The 16,583-nt window shown below is 51.6% G+C and overlaps 1 protein-coding gene across 3 annotated transcripts; it reads right to left on the minus strand.

The window, feature by feature from the left end:
* Positions 1 to 2,410: 2,410 nt before the first annotated feature.
* On the minus strand, positions 2,411 to 15,903 carry LOC116956570 (uncharacterized). Of its 3 annotated transcripts, none has more exons than XM_076054595.1 (7): positions 15,731 to 15,903; positions 13,715 to 13,889; positions 11,991 to 12,086; positions 9,898 to 10,131; positions 9,284 to 9,306; positions 5,613 to 6,568; positions 2,411 to 4,279 (listed from the first exon to the last, which is right to left on the minus strand). In XM_076054595.1, the coding sequence occupies exons 1-7, from the start codon at positions 15,886 to 15,888 to the stop codon at positions 3,732 to 3,734; spliced, it is 2,190 nt and encodes a 729-aa protein (XP_075910710.1). In that variant the 5' UTR covers positions 15,889 to 15,903; the 3' UTR covers positions 2,411 to 3,731. The 3 variants fall into 3 exon arrangements, with proteins under 3 accessions (XP_075910710.1, XP_075910711.1, XP_075910709.1); XM_076054596.1 differs by having other exon boundaries at positions 13,715 to 14,089; positions 15,731 to 15,841; XM_076054594.1 differs by having other exon boundaries at positions 13,715 to 14,089; positions 15,535 to 15,833.
* Positions 15,904 to 16,583: the final 680 nt, after the last annotated feature.

The raw sequence follows: 16,583 nt of genomic DNA on the forward strand, positions 1-16,583 counted from the left end.
TGAATTCCCACTCTCAAATCCCCTCGGTTTCCCAGCTCCTATTTCTCACGCTCCACACCCCCATAATTTCTTATCTAAATTCTACCCCTGTATCGTGGCACGACGTTCTTGCTTTAATAAAATCAATTTACATGAAGCCCTCTCCTCTTGACATCCTTCCTGGGGCCCTCTGTAAACAACAAAATTTTCCACTCAACTCGCTACTACCGACTGCGCTCCATCGCAAACGCTTAATTTGAATCTTTTAGAACAGGACAAGGTTCACCACCGGACTAGATACTGGCAAGCCTGACAGTTACCGGCCGATTACTAACCTCTCCACCGTAATAGAGGGGTTTTTTTTGGTTAGATCGTGTAAATATATAAATGTTGTGTAAATCGCGAGTTCGATGCACGGCAAGGCACCGATATTAAGTCTGAAAAATAAGCTACTTGTCTCGGTGGGCCTTTACCTGATAAAAAAAAATAGTTTAGTTTCATTTGTATTTATTTTTGCAGCGATTTGCTTACCTTGCCTATACTTCACACTCCCATCGTGTTTGTGAGTATTGTGTTTGTTGTTGTAACGTTCGTACCCCGCGCCCCGAACTGGACATCTGTGAGCAAAGAGCTTCATAGCTCATCGGATTCCTCCTGGAGCATAAATAAACATTCTGATCATGATTCTGGCGTTGTTTCGCAAATACGTCGTCACTGCGTCGCCTTAACCCCCACAGACTTAAGTCGCTGACTGCATCGTCCGCCCTGCCCTCCCTTGTATCCGCCGCCTCTCAAGCCTACGCCTCCACCACCGGTCCTGTAATGCGCTTCGATTTACGCCGTTTCGTTATTCGTCGTCGCACGTTTCAGGGACGTATCCCCGGACGTAAACCTGGGGTATTGCTGCACTGTATGCATCCGTGTGCGTTTTTGTCATCGTTGATGGGCTGGTGAGTGATGTATGTACGGTATGTTGCAGCGTACATAGCCAATCGTGCTAATCGGAGGTGCGGGGGAAAGAACAACAAATTAAACACGAAAAGTATTTCTAAATAAATGAGTTTTCAATCTAAATTATTTTAAAGTGCACAGCTCTGGTGGCTTCCTAATACCGCAAGAGCGTTCCAGATGGCCGCGGAAGCGCATCTGAAAGTGTGCGATGCGTCTTTGTTCGATGGCCAGCCAAAAGCCGCTGCGAGGACGACTGGATATCGTGTGACGTTGGTTTATGCTCCTTGAGATCGGCAAGGTGTTGCGGTTCATTTGTGGCAAGCACTTTGTGTGTGTAGAGGTGTTAACTATTCACTGTTCGGTAACCTGCATTGCTGCTAGGTGTCATAGGGGCAGTGCAGCGTTACCTCTGTGTACATAACGGTTGGGGTCAGACGAGGTGAAGTGGATCGTAGCCATAGTTTGGTAAGAACCAATCAGACAGTTCCACGTGTGAGTGTGGGATTGGTTACACCTGGCCACAAACGGGTATAAGAAAGGGTGACCGCGCAAAGCTCGGGGAGTTCTCTCCCTACACGGAGACCGGAGCCCAGGCTGAAGATAGCCAGGACCCTGGACCCAGCCTTCCAGCCCTTCTGAGGGCTAAGGCTCAGCGCATCCAGTGGTCAAGACCCACCGGGCCAGCGGTGGGTCAGATAGCCTCCCCTCGGTCCCAGCCAGAGGACTCTAGGATAGCGGTAGACGTGTGAGTAAGTCCCGCCAAGACAGGAGGCTGTACCACCTTAGGTCAGCAAGAGGCCTGTGTGTCGGTCACGCTAAGTCCGGAGGCTGTACCTTCTTAGGGTATCGGGTGAGGGGACCGTATACCCCTCTGTGTGTTAAGGACTGTGTAAAGAGAAGTATTACAATAAACAGAGTGTGCCTCATAAGAAGTTTATTCGTCATTATAAGCACTACAAGTGTAATGAGTGCGACTTCATGATTTATTCGCTCGGCAACTGCAAGCTAAATGCAGCTCGGTGAGCACCGGACGGACACGGTCGGATCTTGCTTGCAGTACCCGTCACGACACAAGTTTGTGCACTCTGCAGCTTGCTAATGTTTTTGCCAGGCGTCCCGTAGGACAGCGAGTTGCAGCAATCGAGCCTTGTCGATACTACTACGCTACACGCCACCACCGTGTTGGCCTTGTCACGGCACGTGGCGACCTTTTGCCGCAATTCTGCCACTCAAAGCGCCACCGTCACATGGATAGGGTCGACTCAGGGAGGCGCGAGGATGAACCGGACGGGAGAGGAAGGGCGGCAGCAGCAGCCACGTGGGGTTGAGCCAGCGCTACCAACAATTGCCCAAGCTCTGCGATCCTCTCTATGTATTAAGGTGTTTGCAGCCAATGAATGATGAGTGTCTTACATGCGGGAGGAAAATCGGAGCAACTGGAGAAAAACCAACACATGCGAGGGGAAAACACCAAAATAACTTAACCAATTCCACATCTTTTTTTATTTGTGTTCATGCTAGGGACGCCGCAACATATTTTTTTTATCAGGATATGACACGGTTTCATGTTAAATTTCACGATACGATGATGATGAATGCGATATCGGTTTACGAAAACACGTCCTTGTGATTGCATTTCCCATTCGTATTGTCTCATTTTTGTACACGCATGTGTTCACACATTTCAATTACGAATAAAAATGAGCTTCAAAGTTTCAACGGGGGGTTCACTCAACACGACACAACACGCATCGCAAACTGGAGCATTCAAACCGACAACAATCACCCGGCCCCCCTGTCCTCGCGAACATTCTGCAAACCAAATATCCACAGAGACATCACGCAAAAACTGCAAGGGAGGTGACACCTCTTCTTGCCATCAACAACCGACCTCCAAACATCATCAACCAAGATCTCAACAATGTCATCTCGCCTTCGCCTCGAGTCCCGATGCCCCTTCTGGGATCGCACTGCTGCTGCTGCTGTCACCATCCTAAAACCTCACCCAGTTGCGGAAGAATGCTGCTGTTGGCGAAGAGAGTGGAACAAACGCAGGCCTCCAGAACGAACACCTCATCCGAGACCCAAGCATCATCATAACCTCCTGGCTTTGACATTCCCCCGTAGACACTGGTGGTGTAACCATCACCCGCATCAACAGGCCGATGCACGGACATCTCCTTCGTGAATGGAAAATTAAAGACACCAAGCCACAGTAGTGCGATTGTGGGCAGGAAACAAAAACTATGGATCGTAGAGTAAACCAGTGTAGTCTATGCTCCTTCAACAGAGGAATAGCCAAAGCCCTCTCGTGGCTAGGAGGCCTCGACAGTGGCACTTTGCTCATGAACGTATTGCCACAGGGAATAGAATATAACCTTAAGTCAACAGGGAAATTCAACCTCTGTAGGGCCTGCCCCTTCCTCTATAAAACCTCCGCAACCTATCCTTTTTAGGCGCTGCCCCCTTTCTCATTATGCCACGCCTCTTTCCGTTTAGGCCACGCCCCATCCTCCAGACTCAGGATTGGTTTGTTTGGGTGGCGTTGCAGAGCTAGGCTTCGCACGGGTTGGCTGCAGTGTATATATATTTTTTATATACTTTAGATCGTATAGAATGTTCTACGTTTATGGACATTAATGTGATGATGGCGCTTTGATTGGCAGCTTTGCACCAAAAAGGTCACATTGCCCTCCTTCGCTCTGACTTCCCGCCCACGCGCTGAGTGCATTCTGATCGTCAGCCCCACGAAGGCTTGTCGAAGAATCCGTTTGTGAAATCGACTCGACCGCAGCGGCGCATCAGTCGAGCTTTGCCATCGACAGAGAGCTACCCTTGAACTGTCCGCCCAGCTCGAGCGCGGGCAGGAGAGGCCACATGAATTTGTGCTCGAACGAGTGCAGCAGCACGGCGACGTCGCCGCCAGCGTCATCGTAAAACGACAGAAGCCCTGCCTCCCAATCCAGGTAGAGGCCGATTCTCCGATAAGTCGTCGCCATCGTCCTCACCGAATCCTCCGCGCCCCCGTGTCGCGCCGTCAGGATGGTCTGCTTCTGCAAGCACCACGACACGGGGTTCTCCCCCAGCCTATTCCCCTTAGCTTTGCCTTTTCGTGGGATCGTCTCGTACGCGGCACCCACGCGCCACCACTTGGCTTTGCTCACGTCCACCTCCCAGTAATGGCGTCCGGACGAGAAGCCGTCAGAGCCCAGGACCTGCTGATGAGTTTCGAACCGGTCCGGCCGGTCGGGCGGCTTCTGGTTGAGATTCATATTCACCGTCCTCCGGTCCTCGGACACCCAAAGCCACCGGTGAGCCGAGTCCGGGTTCAGACACGGAGAGCAGCCATCTAGAACACAACGATACATATGAAACAACTACTAAGCTAAACTTTTTTCTTTAACCAGGTAAGACCCCGCTGAGCTATGTAGCTCTTTTTTCAGAAGCGACCTGGCCATCACAAATGATAAGCTCAACGAAGCGGTTGATCATGTGAAATTGATAGCGGCCAAATATGCCAAACGCATGTTTTGTAAGCGTGGAGGGAAAACCGGAGGACCTGGAGAAAAATCCACGTGAGCAGGGAGAGAGAGAGAACCATCAAACTCCAAATATACAGCAGGCGTCATTGTCGGGATCGAATCCATGACCGGCATACCAGGCGAGGTAGTTAACATCTCCTAGCCACCGTCCAAAAACAAGTTCTACATATGTATACACACGCATATAGCTATCATTTCAATGCAACCACATTTCGAGCAGCTGTACAAAGTCGATGAGGAAATAAACACTACCTTAGGGTAGGAAGAGGTTGGAGCGGGGGAGAGAATTAGAAAAACGTGGGAGAGAGGAAGGACAGAGGACCAATAACAAGATCAACGACAAACGAATTTCTTTAGAACTGTTTCTTGTTGTTTTAAAGTTATTATCCTTTCCCCACACGTCCGATGAGCACGGTTTTCTACGTACGGTGCGAAAGAAGTTCAACATACATACGAGTATACACTACAATACACACTACGCTATACACTACATACTACACTATACACTACATACTACACTATACACTAGGCTATACGCTACTATATACTACACTACGATACACGACACCACTATTCTAAATTGAAAACGAATTTCTTTAGAACTGATTGTTGTATTTAGTTTGTTGTCCTACCCCCCGCACCTCCAATGAGCACGGTTTGCTACGTACGGTGAGAAAGAAGTTCAACAAACATACATACAACAAGAAGCCTCCGGGATAGCCAAACGTGGTGGCCGGACAACAGAACAGCAGGAGGAAGGAGAAGGAGGACTGGGGCAGTGCGAGGAGGGAGTAGGAGGGAGTAGGAAGGGGGGAGGGAGGGAGAAGATGATTGCGAGAAGGGAGCATAGAGGGGAGAAGTAAGCAGGGAGGAGAGGGTAAAATGGGGGGTGGGATGAGAGGGAGGGTTTCAGGGAGGAAGGAGAGAGCAGGAGGGAGGAAGGGGGTAGGGAGGGAGGGAGGGAGGGAGGAGGGAACAGGAAGGAGGAGGTAGGAGGGAGGGGAGAGGAAGAAGGGAGGAGAAAAGAGGGAGCAGGAATGAGGGAGGGGGGAGGAGGGAGGGGGTAGGGAGGGGGGAGCAGGAAGGAGGAGGGAGGGGGAGGAGGGAGGTTCCTCACCCCTGGTGTAACACGCGACTTACATCTCCGTATCAATTCGGCCTTGGTGGGGCAAACCAGCGAGACGTCGCTCCGTGCGCAGTGTCCAGGCGCCGCAGTCGTGGATCGAGGTGGTGCTGGTTCTGGCTCCTGCATTGCCGAGAGCGTGGCTGGAGAGGGAGCTGTGGACGGAGCTGAGAGTGGAGCTGTGGACGGAGCTGAGAGTGGAGCTGAGGACGGAGATGGGAGTGGAGCTGTGGTCGGAGATGGGGGTGGAGCTGAGGACGGAGATGGGAGTGGAGCTGAGGACGGAGATGGGAGTGGAGCTGTGGTCGGAGCTGAGAGTGGAGCTGTGGACGCAGATGGGAGTGGAGCTGTGGACGAAGCTGAGAGTGGAGCTGTGGACGGAGATGGGAGTGGAGCTGAGGACGGAGCTGAGAGTGAAGCTGTGGACGGAGCTGAGAGTGGAGCTGAGGACGGAGCTGGGGGTGGAGCTGTGGACGGAGCTGGGGGTGGAGCTGTGGACGGAGCTGAGGGTAGAGCTGTGGACGGAGCTGAGAGTGGAGCTGAGGACAGAGATGGGAGTGGAGCTGTGGACGGAGCTGAGAGCGGAGCTGAGAGCGGAGATGGGAGTGGAGCTGTGGTCAGAGATGGGAGTGGAGCTGTGGTCGGAGCTGGGGGTGGAACTGTGGTCGGAGCTGGGGGTGGAGCTGTGGACGGAGATGGGAGTGGAGCTGAGGACGGAGCTGGGGTCAGAGCAGGGGACGGAGCTGGAAGCGTGGCTGGGGATGGAAGGGGCGCTGCTCCTCCCCCTACTCCTGGCGTCCCCTCCGCCGCTTCTGCCGCCCGGGGCGGCTCGGGCAGAGAAGGCGCGGCTCGCCTGGAAGCTGCGAAGAGGCTCAGGATCTCGTCTATCCGCTGCTGCAGTCGGCCCGCGGTCGCGAACTCGACCGGCGCGCTCGGAGGGTGTTCCAGGTGCTCGTTCAGCAAATTCATGAACCTGCGAAGAATAATGACGACGTCGTCGTCGTTACGGTCGCATTGCGCCTCCGTCGCTCCGACTTCCCGCCCGCGCGCTGAGTGCGCTCCGATCGTCAGCGCCGCGTAACGTGACGAGGAATCTATTCGTGACATAATAGAGATTTGGTTACTCTTTCGGTAAAGTCACGTGTCTATGTTGTTGTGTGTCTCTCTGTGTGAGTCTCTCTCTGCTTGTGTGTCTGTCTGTGTGTCTATGTTGTGTGTGTCTCTCTCTGTGTGTGTCTCTGTGTTGTCTCCCTCTGCTTGTGTGTATGTCTGTGTGTGTCTATGTTGTGCGTGTCTCTCTCTGCTTGTGTGTCTGTCTGTGTGTCTATGTTGTGTGTCTCTCTCTGTGTGTCTCTGTGTGAGTCTCTCTCTTCTTGTGTGTCTGTCTGTGTGTCTATGTTGTTGTGTCTCTTTCTCTGTGTCTGTGTTGTCTCTCTCTGCTTGTGTGTCTGTCTGTGTGTGTCTATGTTGTGTGTCTCTCTCTGTGTATCTCTGTGTGAGTTTCCCTGTGCTTGTGTGTCTGTCTGTGTGTCTATGTTGTGTGTCTCTCTCTGTGTGTCTCTGTGTTGTCTCTCTCTGCTTGTGTGTCTGTGTGTCTATGTTGTGTGTCTCTCTCTGTGTGTCTCTGTGTGAGTCTCTGTCTGCTTGTGTGTCTATGTTGTGTGTCTCTCTCTCTCTGCTTGTGTGTCTGTCTGTGTGTCTATGTTGTGTGTCTCTCTCTGTGTGTCTCTGTGTGAGTCTCTCTCTGTGTGTCTCTGTGTGAGTCTATCTCTGCTTGTGTGTCTGTCTGTGTGTGCGATAGTGTAGCGGTTAGCGCGCTGCGCTATGAACTCGGCGACATGAGTTCGATTCCCGCTCACGGCCAACACCAGTGACGATTATCTGAACCGGTCCCGGGCCTCCCCTAGGTCGACTCAGCCTCAAATGAGTACCTGGTGCGGTGGATAAAAACATTGCCACTGGGGAGACTAAGGCGGTCGGGCGTGGTGCTGGCCACTCACCCCCTCGTGTACCGTTACCGGCCTTCATAGGTGCTCGCTAACAGCACCTGCCCCTACAGTCTGTTAAGGCTATATGGGGGATTTTTTTTATCTTTGTCTATGTTGTGTGTCTCTCTCTGTGTGTCTCTGTGTTGTCTCTCTCTGCTTGTGTGTCTGTCTGTGATCTATGTTGTTGTGTGTCTCTCTCTGTGTCTGTGTTGTCTCTCTCTACTTGTGTGTCAGTCTGTGTGTCTATGTTATGTGTCTCTCTTTGTGTGTCTCTGTTTAAGTCTCCCTCTGCTTGTGTGTCTGTCTGTGTGTCTATGTTGTGTCTCTCTCTCTCTGTGTGTCTCTGTGTTGTCTCTGTGTGTCTATGTTGTGTGTCTCTCTCTGTGTGTCTCTGTGTTGTCTCTCTCTGCTTGTGTGTCTGTCTGTGTGTCTATGTTGTGTGTCTCTCTCTGTGTGTCTCTGTGTGAGTCTCTCTCTCTCTGCTTGTGTGTCTGTCTGTGTGTCTATGTTGTTGTGTGTCTCTCTCTGTGTCTGTGTTGTCTCTCTCTACTTGTGTGTCTGTCTGTGTGTCTATGTTATGTGTCTCTCTCTGTGTGTCTCTGTGTAAGTCTCCCTCTGCTTGTGTGTCTGTCTGTGTGTCTATGTTGTGTGTCTCTCTCTGTGTCTGTGTTGTCTCTCTCTGCTTGTGTGTCTGTCTGTGTGTCTATGTTGTGTATCTCTGTGTTGTCTCTGTGTGTCTATGTTGTGTGTCTCTCTCGGTGTGTCTCTGTGTTGTCTCTCTCTGCTTGTGTGTCTGTCTGTGTGTTTATGTTGTGTGTCTCTGTGTGTCTATGTTGTGTGTCTCTCTCTGTGTGTCTCTGTGTGAGTCTCTCTTTCTGCTTGTGTGTATGTCTGTGTGTCTATATTGTTGTGTGTCTCTCTCTGTGTCTGTGTTGTCTCTCTCTACTTGTGTGTCTGTCTGTGTGTCTATGTTATGTGTCTCTCTCTGTGTGTCTCTGTGTAAGTCTCCCTCTGCTTGTGTCTGTCTGTGTGTCTATGTTGTGTGTCTTTCTCTGTGTGTCTCTGTGTTGTCTCTCTCTGCTTGTGTCTGTCTGTGTGTCTATGTTGTGTGTCTCTCTCTGTATGTCTCTCTCTGTGTGTCTCTCTCTGTGTGTCTCTGTGTGAGTTTCTCTCTGTGTGTCTCTGTGTGAGTCTCTCTCTGCTTGTGTGTCTGTCTGCCTGTCTATGTTGTGTGTCTCTCTCTGTGTCTGTGTTGTCTCTCTCTGCTTGTGTGTCTGTCTGTGTGTCTCCGTGTCTGTATTTTGTCTCTCTCCCAAATTTATTTCTACCTGATGACGACTGCTTGTGTTGCAATCGAAACGTCGTGTTCTATTATTTGATCATATTTTCTTTCTACGTGACTTTACCGAAAGAACCAAAGAGTAATTCCTGCAGTCACGAAAGCTTCAAATCAAGAGATTTGGTTTATTTTTGTCGTTGTTGGGTTAGATCGCGCGACTGCGTGCCAAACCAATCTATCTGTGAACCTCGGGAGAGAGCGATCACTGCATCTCTCCGTGTGTCACACTGGCAGCCTGCGAAAGAATCAGAATCGTGAACGTTTATTTAGACCGGAGGAGGAATCTGATGTCCAGTCGGCGCACCAGGGATCAGAACGTATATAACGGGTACTGTATTGTATTTAACACGTTCAAACTCACCTCTGCCAATTGTCTTTGAGGCCCTAATACACACAGATGCACAAATGCACGCGCAAAGACACAAAGTCAGATTCAGTTAATGGACAAGTTGTAGCGTTAATATTTTTCTCCCTGTTATACAGGGTGACCCAAAAGTCAGCGCACAGGTTCATTGTATAACACGTAGGCTTTTGCGACCAATATCATCCATAATACAGGTTTTTTGGAGAAACTACACATTTATATACTTACGCGATTTAACCCCCCAAAAAAACCTGTATTATGGAGGTTTATTGTATGTATTTTAACAAATCACACGTGGTTATGTAATTCATTTAAACAAATGTTCAAACTGACTTCCATTAACATTAATGCATGCAAGGAATAATTAATGTCACCCGCCCGTGCTGTGCTAAAAACTGTCGACACGGTCGGACATCCGAATTCGCTGTGCTAATGACGGGCAGGACGGCAGATAATCAAAAAGTATCCATTGACCGCGGATCTCTATGTCAAGGAGCGCGTGTAGAGACACACTCGGCACTTTGCGGAACTCACCGGTACTTTTATGGCTCTATCGATCGCGACCCCCCCCCACCCCCCTACGAGTCGCTCCGTGCCGCCGGCAATCGCACCTGGAGGAACTCCGCGTCGTCCCGGGTCCGCTCCAGGTCGCCGATCCTGCCCAGCGTCTCGCGGAGGCTGCCCAGCACCTCGGCGCACCTCCCGATGTCGCGCCGGACCGCCGAGAGTTTGGCGTCGCGCTCCGTGTCCACGGCCCTCAGCGCCGACTCGCGGTCCTCGGCGACGAGGCGCAGGAGGTCGCCGTAGCTGGCGCCGAGCCTCCGCTTGAAGAGCTCCGCCGCTTCCTTCGGGATGGCAACGGGTAACGGGGCTCCGTCAGGCCAGTACAAGACCCCAAGTTGCAACCCATCTCCTCGGTGCCTCCATCGCAGTCCCTCCACTGCGGGCTCCCGATACAAAGGCTGGACCAATGTCAATATTGTGCTCACAGTCTTCACGATCCTCGATGGACTAGTTCCTGCGTACCTCTCATCTCACTCCACTCCCCTCCACTCACTCTCCTGCCTCTCATCTCACTCCCCTCCACTCCACGCACTCTCCCCTCTCACCTCACTCTACTCCCCTCCACTCACTCCCCTACCTCTCATCTCACTCCACTCCCCTCCACTCACTCTCCTGCCTCTCATCTCACTCCACTCCCCTCCACACACTCTCCTGCCTCTCCCCCTCTCATCTCACTCCACTCCCCTCCACGCACTCTCCACACCTGGAATTAGCCTGACACAGGTTTCTCTTCCGCTCTGCGCGGGTTCGGTTTGTGCGATTTCGCGCTGTGCATGCGGCTCAACCGACTTCCACCAAACATTCACTCGACATGCGGCTCTGCGGTCGGACATGAGTCAACAACAGTGTATCGTACTGTGTGCACGACACACAGATGTACATACAAAAAGACACATTCAGAGGCACGTACACAAATACATAATTGTGTGTGTGTGTGTGTACTGTGGTGCGCTAGTTGGCAGGCAGCTGTCTCACCCGTCACCTACTGGACATCTTAGCGCATCGGATTCCTCCAGGACAAATACAGATTCCGATTCTGATACAGGGAAACAATAACAACCGCCATTCGCCACTAAGTGGCGGTGACTAAATGTGTACTGTGTGCACTACTCGCAGGCAACCGTGCTAATCGGAGGTGCAGGGGAAGGACAACAAACTAAATACCAAAAAGCAGTTCTCAAGGAATGAGTTTGCAATCCAGATTATTTAAACGTGCCTAGCTCCAGTCGCTCCCTAACATCGGAAGAGCGTTCTAGACGCCCGCAGAAAGCTTGCCATGCGGTGACCGTCTTTGTTCGATCGTTAGTCAAAAGCCGCCGCTGCTGCGAGGATGACCGGAGTCTGAATGATGACGGTTTATGCTCCTTGGCAAGATCAGCAACAAGGTATCGCGGTACATTTGTGGCAAGCACTTTGCGTGCAATGAGTGTGACCTCATAACGCATTCGTTCGGCAACCAGAAGCTCATGCAGCTTGGCGAGCACCGGACGGACAAGGTCGGACCTTGCAGTACCCGTCGCGACACGTGTCAGCGAATTTTGTACACGCTGCAGCTTGCTAATGTTTTTGTCAGGAGTCCCGTAGATTAGCGATTTGCAATATAATCGAGCCTTCTCGATGCTCCGCTACATTGCCACCTTGTTAGCTATGTCTGCGAGGACGGTTTAAGCTCCTCGATGAGGACATCGGCAAGGCATCGTGGTTCATTTGTGGCAAGCACTTTGATTGTGTGTAGTGAGCGCGACCTTGTAACGCTGAATTCGTTCGGCAAACCGGAACGACAACAACCCCACCACTGGAAAAAAACACGAGAATCGGTTTTACTCTTCCTGGCACTAAAACAGGTGTTAAGATGTTCAAACACCAACTCCTACTCTTGTGTTTCTTTACACTTTGATACTGGCAAAAAAATGTCCCATTTTGTAACTCTTTGCCGTGCCAACCCCGATCACCTCATCTACAAGAATAGCGGGGCGTATGCACCCCTTTCTGGCGATAACACCCAACTGGATACACACACACACGCACCTATGATTGCGGGGGTGGTGGGGGTAGGGGATCGATGAGCCTGTTGCGAAGGTGGACGAGCAATGTGGCTTGAGGCCCACGGCGGCGAGCAGCCAAACCCCCCCCCCCTCACCTCTGCGGCGTCCACCTTGTCCTGGAGGCCACTAACGAGGGCGGTGGTCGTCCGCTCCTTGTCCGTCAGCGTTTGCCTAAACGCGCTTAGCAGCTCCTGAAAAATGGTACGAAACATGAGCGCGGGCGCGGGCGCGCCCCCACCACCCCCCCCCCCCACCACGTTTTAGCACGGCACGGCGGTAGTTAAGGAGATGCTAACGCCCGCACGTCCCCCTCGACAGGTGTATACAAGGAGGTCGTGGTATTCGAGCGATGGGCCGTGTAGAGTTTGGACCGATGGCCGCGTCGACTCCCTGACTTCTTGTGGTCCGCTGCCGGATGGCTGAATTATCGCACGACAGTACGGATCCGCCGATTCCCGAGTCCGGTGCGAAGGCGGTCGCGACGAGGATATCGTGGTGGAGCGCATCATCGACAGCAGGGGACGTGTTGAGTAGGGGCGCCACAGTGGCTAGGAGATGTTAACAACCTCGCCCGGCACACAGGAAGTTGTGGGTTTGATCCCGACCCTGATGCACTACTGTATGTTTGGAGTTTGCATCTATCTTTCTCTCTGCCCGTGGTCGAGTGGATTTTCCTCTGGGTCCCCCGGTTTTTCCCTCATTTAGAACCAACGTAACGCGTTTCAAGTATCTGACTGCTCTTATTCATTCACCGCACGATGATGACGATGAGCCACTTCGTCGTGCTATCATTTGTGACAGCCAGGTCGCTTCTGAAACACATTCCTGCGGAGGGGGCTGGTAGGAAATTTTGAAGTAATTACATTTTGAAATATGAAGAAATTATGTACGGATATTTAAGCCAAACTTGTTGGGGTCGTGCGCAGACGAAAGCAAAATGAAAAGTGAGCAGAATTATAAAACGACGCCAGAAAGTGCAGTGTAAAAGAGGTCGCACCAGAAAGTGCAGTGTATAATCCCCTGCCTCCTGTGAATTAATCCCGGTTGGGCTTCCAGTCCATATAAGGGCACCACGGGGTGACCAGCCCCTCCCCACCCAGCCCCACCCCACCCAGCCCCACCCCTCCAACCCCCCACCCAGCCCCTCCAACCCCCCACCCAGCCCCTCCCCACCCTCCCCTTCCCTCCCCACCCCCTCCCCACCCAGCCCCTCCCTACCCTCCCCTCTCCACCCAGCCCCACCCCTCCGACGTGGACAGACATACACAATTAAACCCCTGCCTCCTGTGAATAAATCCCGGTTGGGCTTCCAATCCACTACGTTTCCTACCAGTATAAGCACTGCATAGCTCAGTGGGGCCTTTACCTGGTAAAATAAAACATAGTAGTTGGTGAGCTGGTGATGATGCTGCTGCTGCTGCGTTGGCAGTGGTGCACAAGCACAGTCAACGATAACAACACCCCGTGTGTGTGTGCATATCTGTGCGGGGAACGAGAGCGTAGCGATTAACGTACTCCGCTACGAACTCGGCAGAGGCCAGGGTTCCATTCCCGCTCACGGCCACCACCAGTGACAGCAATCATCTGAGCTGCTCCTGGGCGTCCCTTAGGTCGACTCAGCCTCAAATGAGTGCCCGGTGCGGCGTATAGTAAACATCGCCACTGGGGATGCAAATGCGGCTGGGCGTGGTGCTGGCCACCCACACCCCACTTTCACAGGTGCTGCCACTCGCTACGAACCACGCTCGCCCCCAAAAGTCTGTTAACAGCCAAGCACGGCGGCAGGGTTGAGGGACCTTCGTCATCGTCCTGAACTCACCACGCTCCATCTGCGATCGCCACCCTGCCGCCTCTCCCTCCTGTCCCTGACGACGTCGTCGATCACCACGTTCTTGTGGAGCGGCAGCGCGCTGGTGTAGGCTTTTCGACACTGCGGGCACGTTAAGGGGGCCTTTGCCCGCATGGCGTCGGACCAGTGATTGTTGATGCACCACCTGCAGAACGTGTGGCCGCAGGGCAGAGACACAGGCTCCGTGAAGTCCTCCAGGCAGATTGAGCAGTTCAGAAGATTGTCCGTGTCGGGCGCCGACACGGCCATCTGCGCGACCAGGGCGGTTATAAAAAAACCCAGCAAGAAGCCGCAGCAGTGTGGTTGGCACAGCAGGGGTGGGTCTTGTCCCGTGACCTCCTGCACCTAGCGTGGCACAGTTAGGGGGGTGGGCACAGGTGGTGCATCGGCAAGTCAGATATCTCAGTCAGTCAACCCATGGAACTATCTGGGTCTGTTCCATGACCTCCTCCTGCGCCAAGTCTGGCACAGCAATAAAGCGATGGCACCAGCTGGGTCTGTCTTGTGACCTCCTCCTGCACCTAGCCTGGCACAGCAGACAATCCATGGCACCAGCTGGGTCTGTCCCGTGACTACCTGCCAGCGGACGTTCGACACTTAACGTGGCCTTAAAGTGCACATGGCCTGGCACAGGCGTCGTGGTGACGTCACCGCCACTTAGTAGCGAATGGCGGTTGTTGTTGTTGTTTCTCTGTATTAGAATCGGAATCTGTATTTGTCCTGGAGGAATCCGATGCGCTAAGATGTCCAGTAGGTGACGGGTGAGACAGCTGCCTGCCAACTAGCGCACCACAGTACACACACACTCACACACAATTATGTATTCGTGTACGTGTCTCTGAATGTGTCTTTTTGTATGTACACCTGTGTGCCGTGCACACAGTACGATACACTGTTAACTCATGTCCGACCGCATAGCCGCGCGCTAACCGCTGCGCCACCGCTCCCCGACGGAACCGAGGTCGATTCCTACTCACCGGCCAATAATAACAAGGGCATTTGTTTGTTTGTTTACCGGTTTAACCGTTTCACGGGGCCTCCCCTAGGTCGACTCAGCCTCAAACGAGTGCCGTGTAAAAAAAGAAAAACATCGCCACTCTGGGAGGACAAAGGCGAACTTTCGGGCGTGCCGTGGTGCTGGCCACCCACCCATCCAACCTATCTCGCGTGCCACTGTGCGCCGGCCTTCCGTCAGGTGCTGCTGCTCGCTACTAACAACAATTGCGCCCACAGCAGACTATAACGGGGGGAGGTGGTGGTGGTGGTGTGGATCTTTGACGTCGCTACGATGCTAGAGAGGGGAAGAGACACGGGCGAGACTGATTACCACAACACCCAAACAACGACAATGAACCTCACAACAGTCGCTCGATTTTTCGTCGCTAGATTTTGTACAAGTCCGTTTAACGTGTGGGCTTTCGCGACCAATAGCATCCATAATAGAGGTGTTTTTTTTATTTTTCACTTAGGCTATTTACCCGGGTAGTAATGGTATCGTCGCTTACACAGAGTCAGCTGATGCAGCGTCCTCAATACATAATGCATGCCTAGCGGTAATATTACTAAGGCAATTGGCCGAGTAATACTGTTGGTGTATCAGTGGGAAAAAAAACTGTATTAATAATTATATATTATTACATTTTGACTCAAAGCGTTCGTGACTGCAGGGATTCATATTCTTGGTTCTTTCGGTAAAGTCACGTGACTTTACCGAAAGAACCAAGAATATAAATCGTTACTTAATAATATCATTATAATCGTATCACCATGATTAAACTGATGACACCAACCTGAATACATGGCACCGACAAGAACAACATCTGCACTATCGCTGCAGAAAGTCTCGAGATGAGTGTGCCATCACTTGGGGCAGTTTTCAACATGTACTGATATACGGTGCGCATATTTGATAAATCAATATTGCATTTTCGTATACGGCACTGAACGCATAGTATGCATCAAACAAAAACAGAATAAAAAGCTCACAACGCGAAATCGCGACAGGCTTGCTCGCTGCCCGCCGAACGGTGACGTTTGTCCGGCCGCACTCCGTCTTCCCAGCAAAGCGAAATCGTCGCCGTCACTTCCCCATTGTGAAGCTGTGACGCGCGATGCCACGTGGCCACGCCACGTGACCCTCGCATTGCGGTGGGCGGAGTTTCATAGTTCCATAGTTTCGTTTATTTTGGTATAGCCCTGTGAGCCATTCGGCTATTGAATCGGGTGCAACCGCAACAAACAAAAAAAACAAAAACACGAACAAGAAAACATCTTAAAGTGACTTTGTGCATGTGCAAACAGAAAATCCAGGAAAAAAAACATCATAATATTTCTGAAATAGCACCGTACACCAACGCTGTGTGCAAAAATCCCAGTGGGATGCAAGTCAAACAACAACAACAAGAAAACTTAGATTAAGGCCATCAGTCTAACTCCGTACTACAATAAACAAAAACATGGCCAAACCCAAAAACTTTTAGAATTCACCAAAATAAAGCCATAAAAGCAATGTAACAGTGAACATAGGAACTGTGACCGAATTTTTGACAATAAACTACATAAATAACATGTAACACCAAACCCTAGAGCCACAGCTGGCTGCATGAGTCACTCCGCAAACAACAGGAGCATCAGTCGGAGTATCACATTTTTTCAATGCACCTTTAAGATCAGCACACTAAATCAAAATACAGATAATACTTTGCAGCGGTCATCCGGAGCGAAACATTTTATTTTAGGCCACTGATTAGCAGTGGCAGCTAGGGGTGTACAACGACGTTCGTCATGCAGGTTCAATCGCACTGGACGTGTGTGCAAAAAGAGCTTCGCGGCTTATCGG

This window comes from Petromyzon marinus, chromosome 66 (assembly GCF_048934315.1).
Source record: "Petromyzon marinus isolate PM22_M1 ecotype Great Lakes invasive population chromosome 66, UKy_Petmar_22M1.pri1.0, whole genome shotgun sequence".
NCBI classification, from domain to species: Eukaryota; Metazoa; Chordata; class Hyperoartia; order Petromyzontiformes; family Petromyzontidae; genus Petromyzon; species Petromyzon marinus.

Excerpts from the sequence above, each read along its gene's own strand:
- LOC116956570 (XM_076054594.1), bottom strand. The coding sequence starts at position 15,648 with ATGCGCACCGTATATCAGTACATGTTGAAAACTGCCCCAAGTGATGGC. Across the intron at positions 12,087-13,714 it reads GCGATCGCAGATGGAGCGTG|GAGCTGCTAAGCGCGTTTAG; the intron begins GTGAGTTCAGGA and ends ACCATTTTTCAG. Across the intron at positions 6,569-9,283 it reads CTCAAAGACAATTGGCAGAG|GTTCATGAATTTGCTGAACG; the intron begins GTGAGTTTGAAC and ends TATTCTTCGCAG.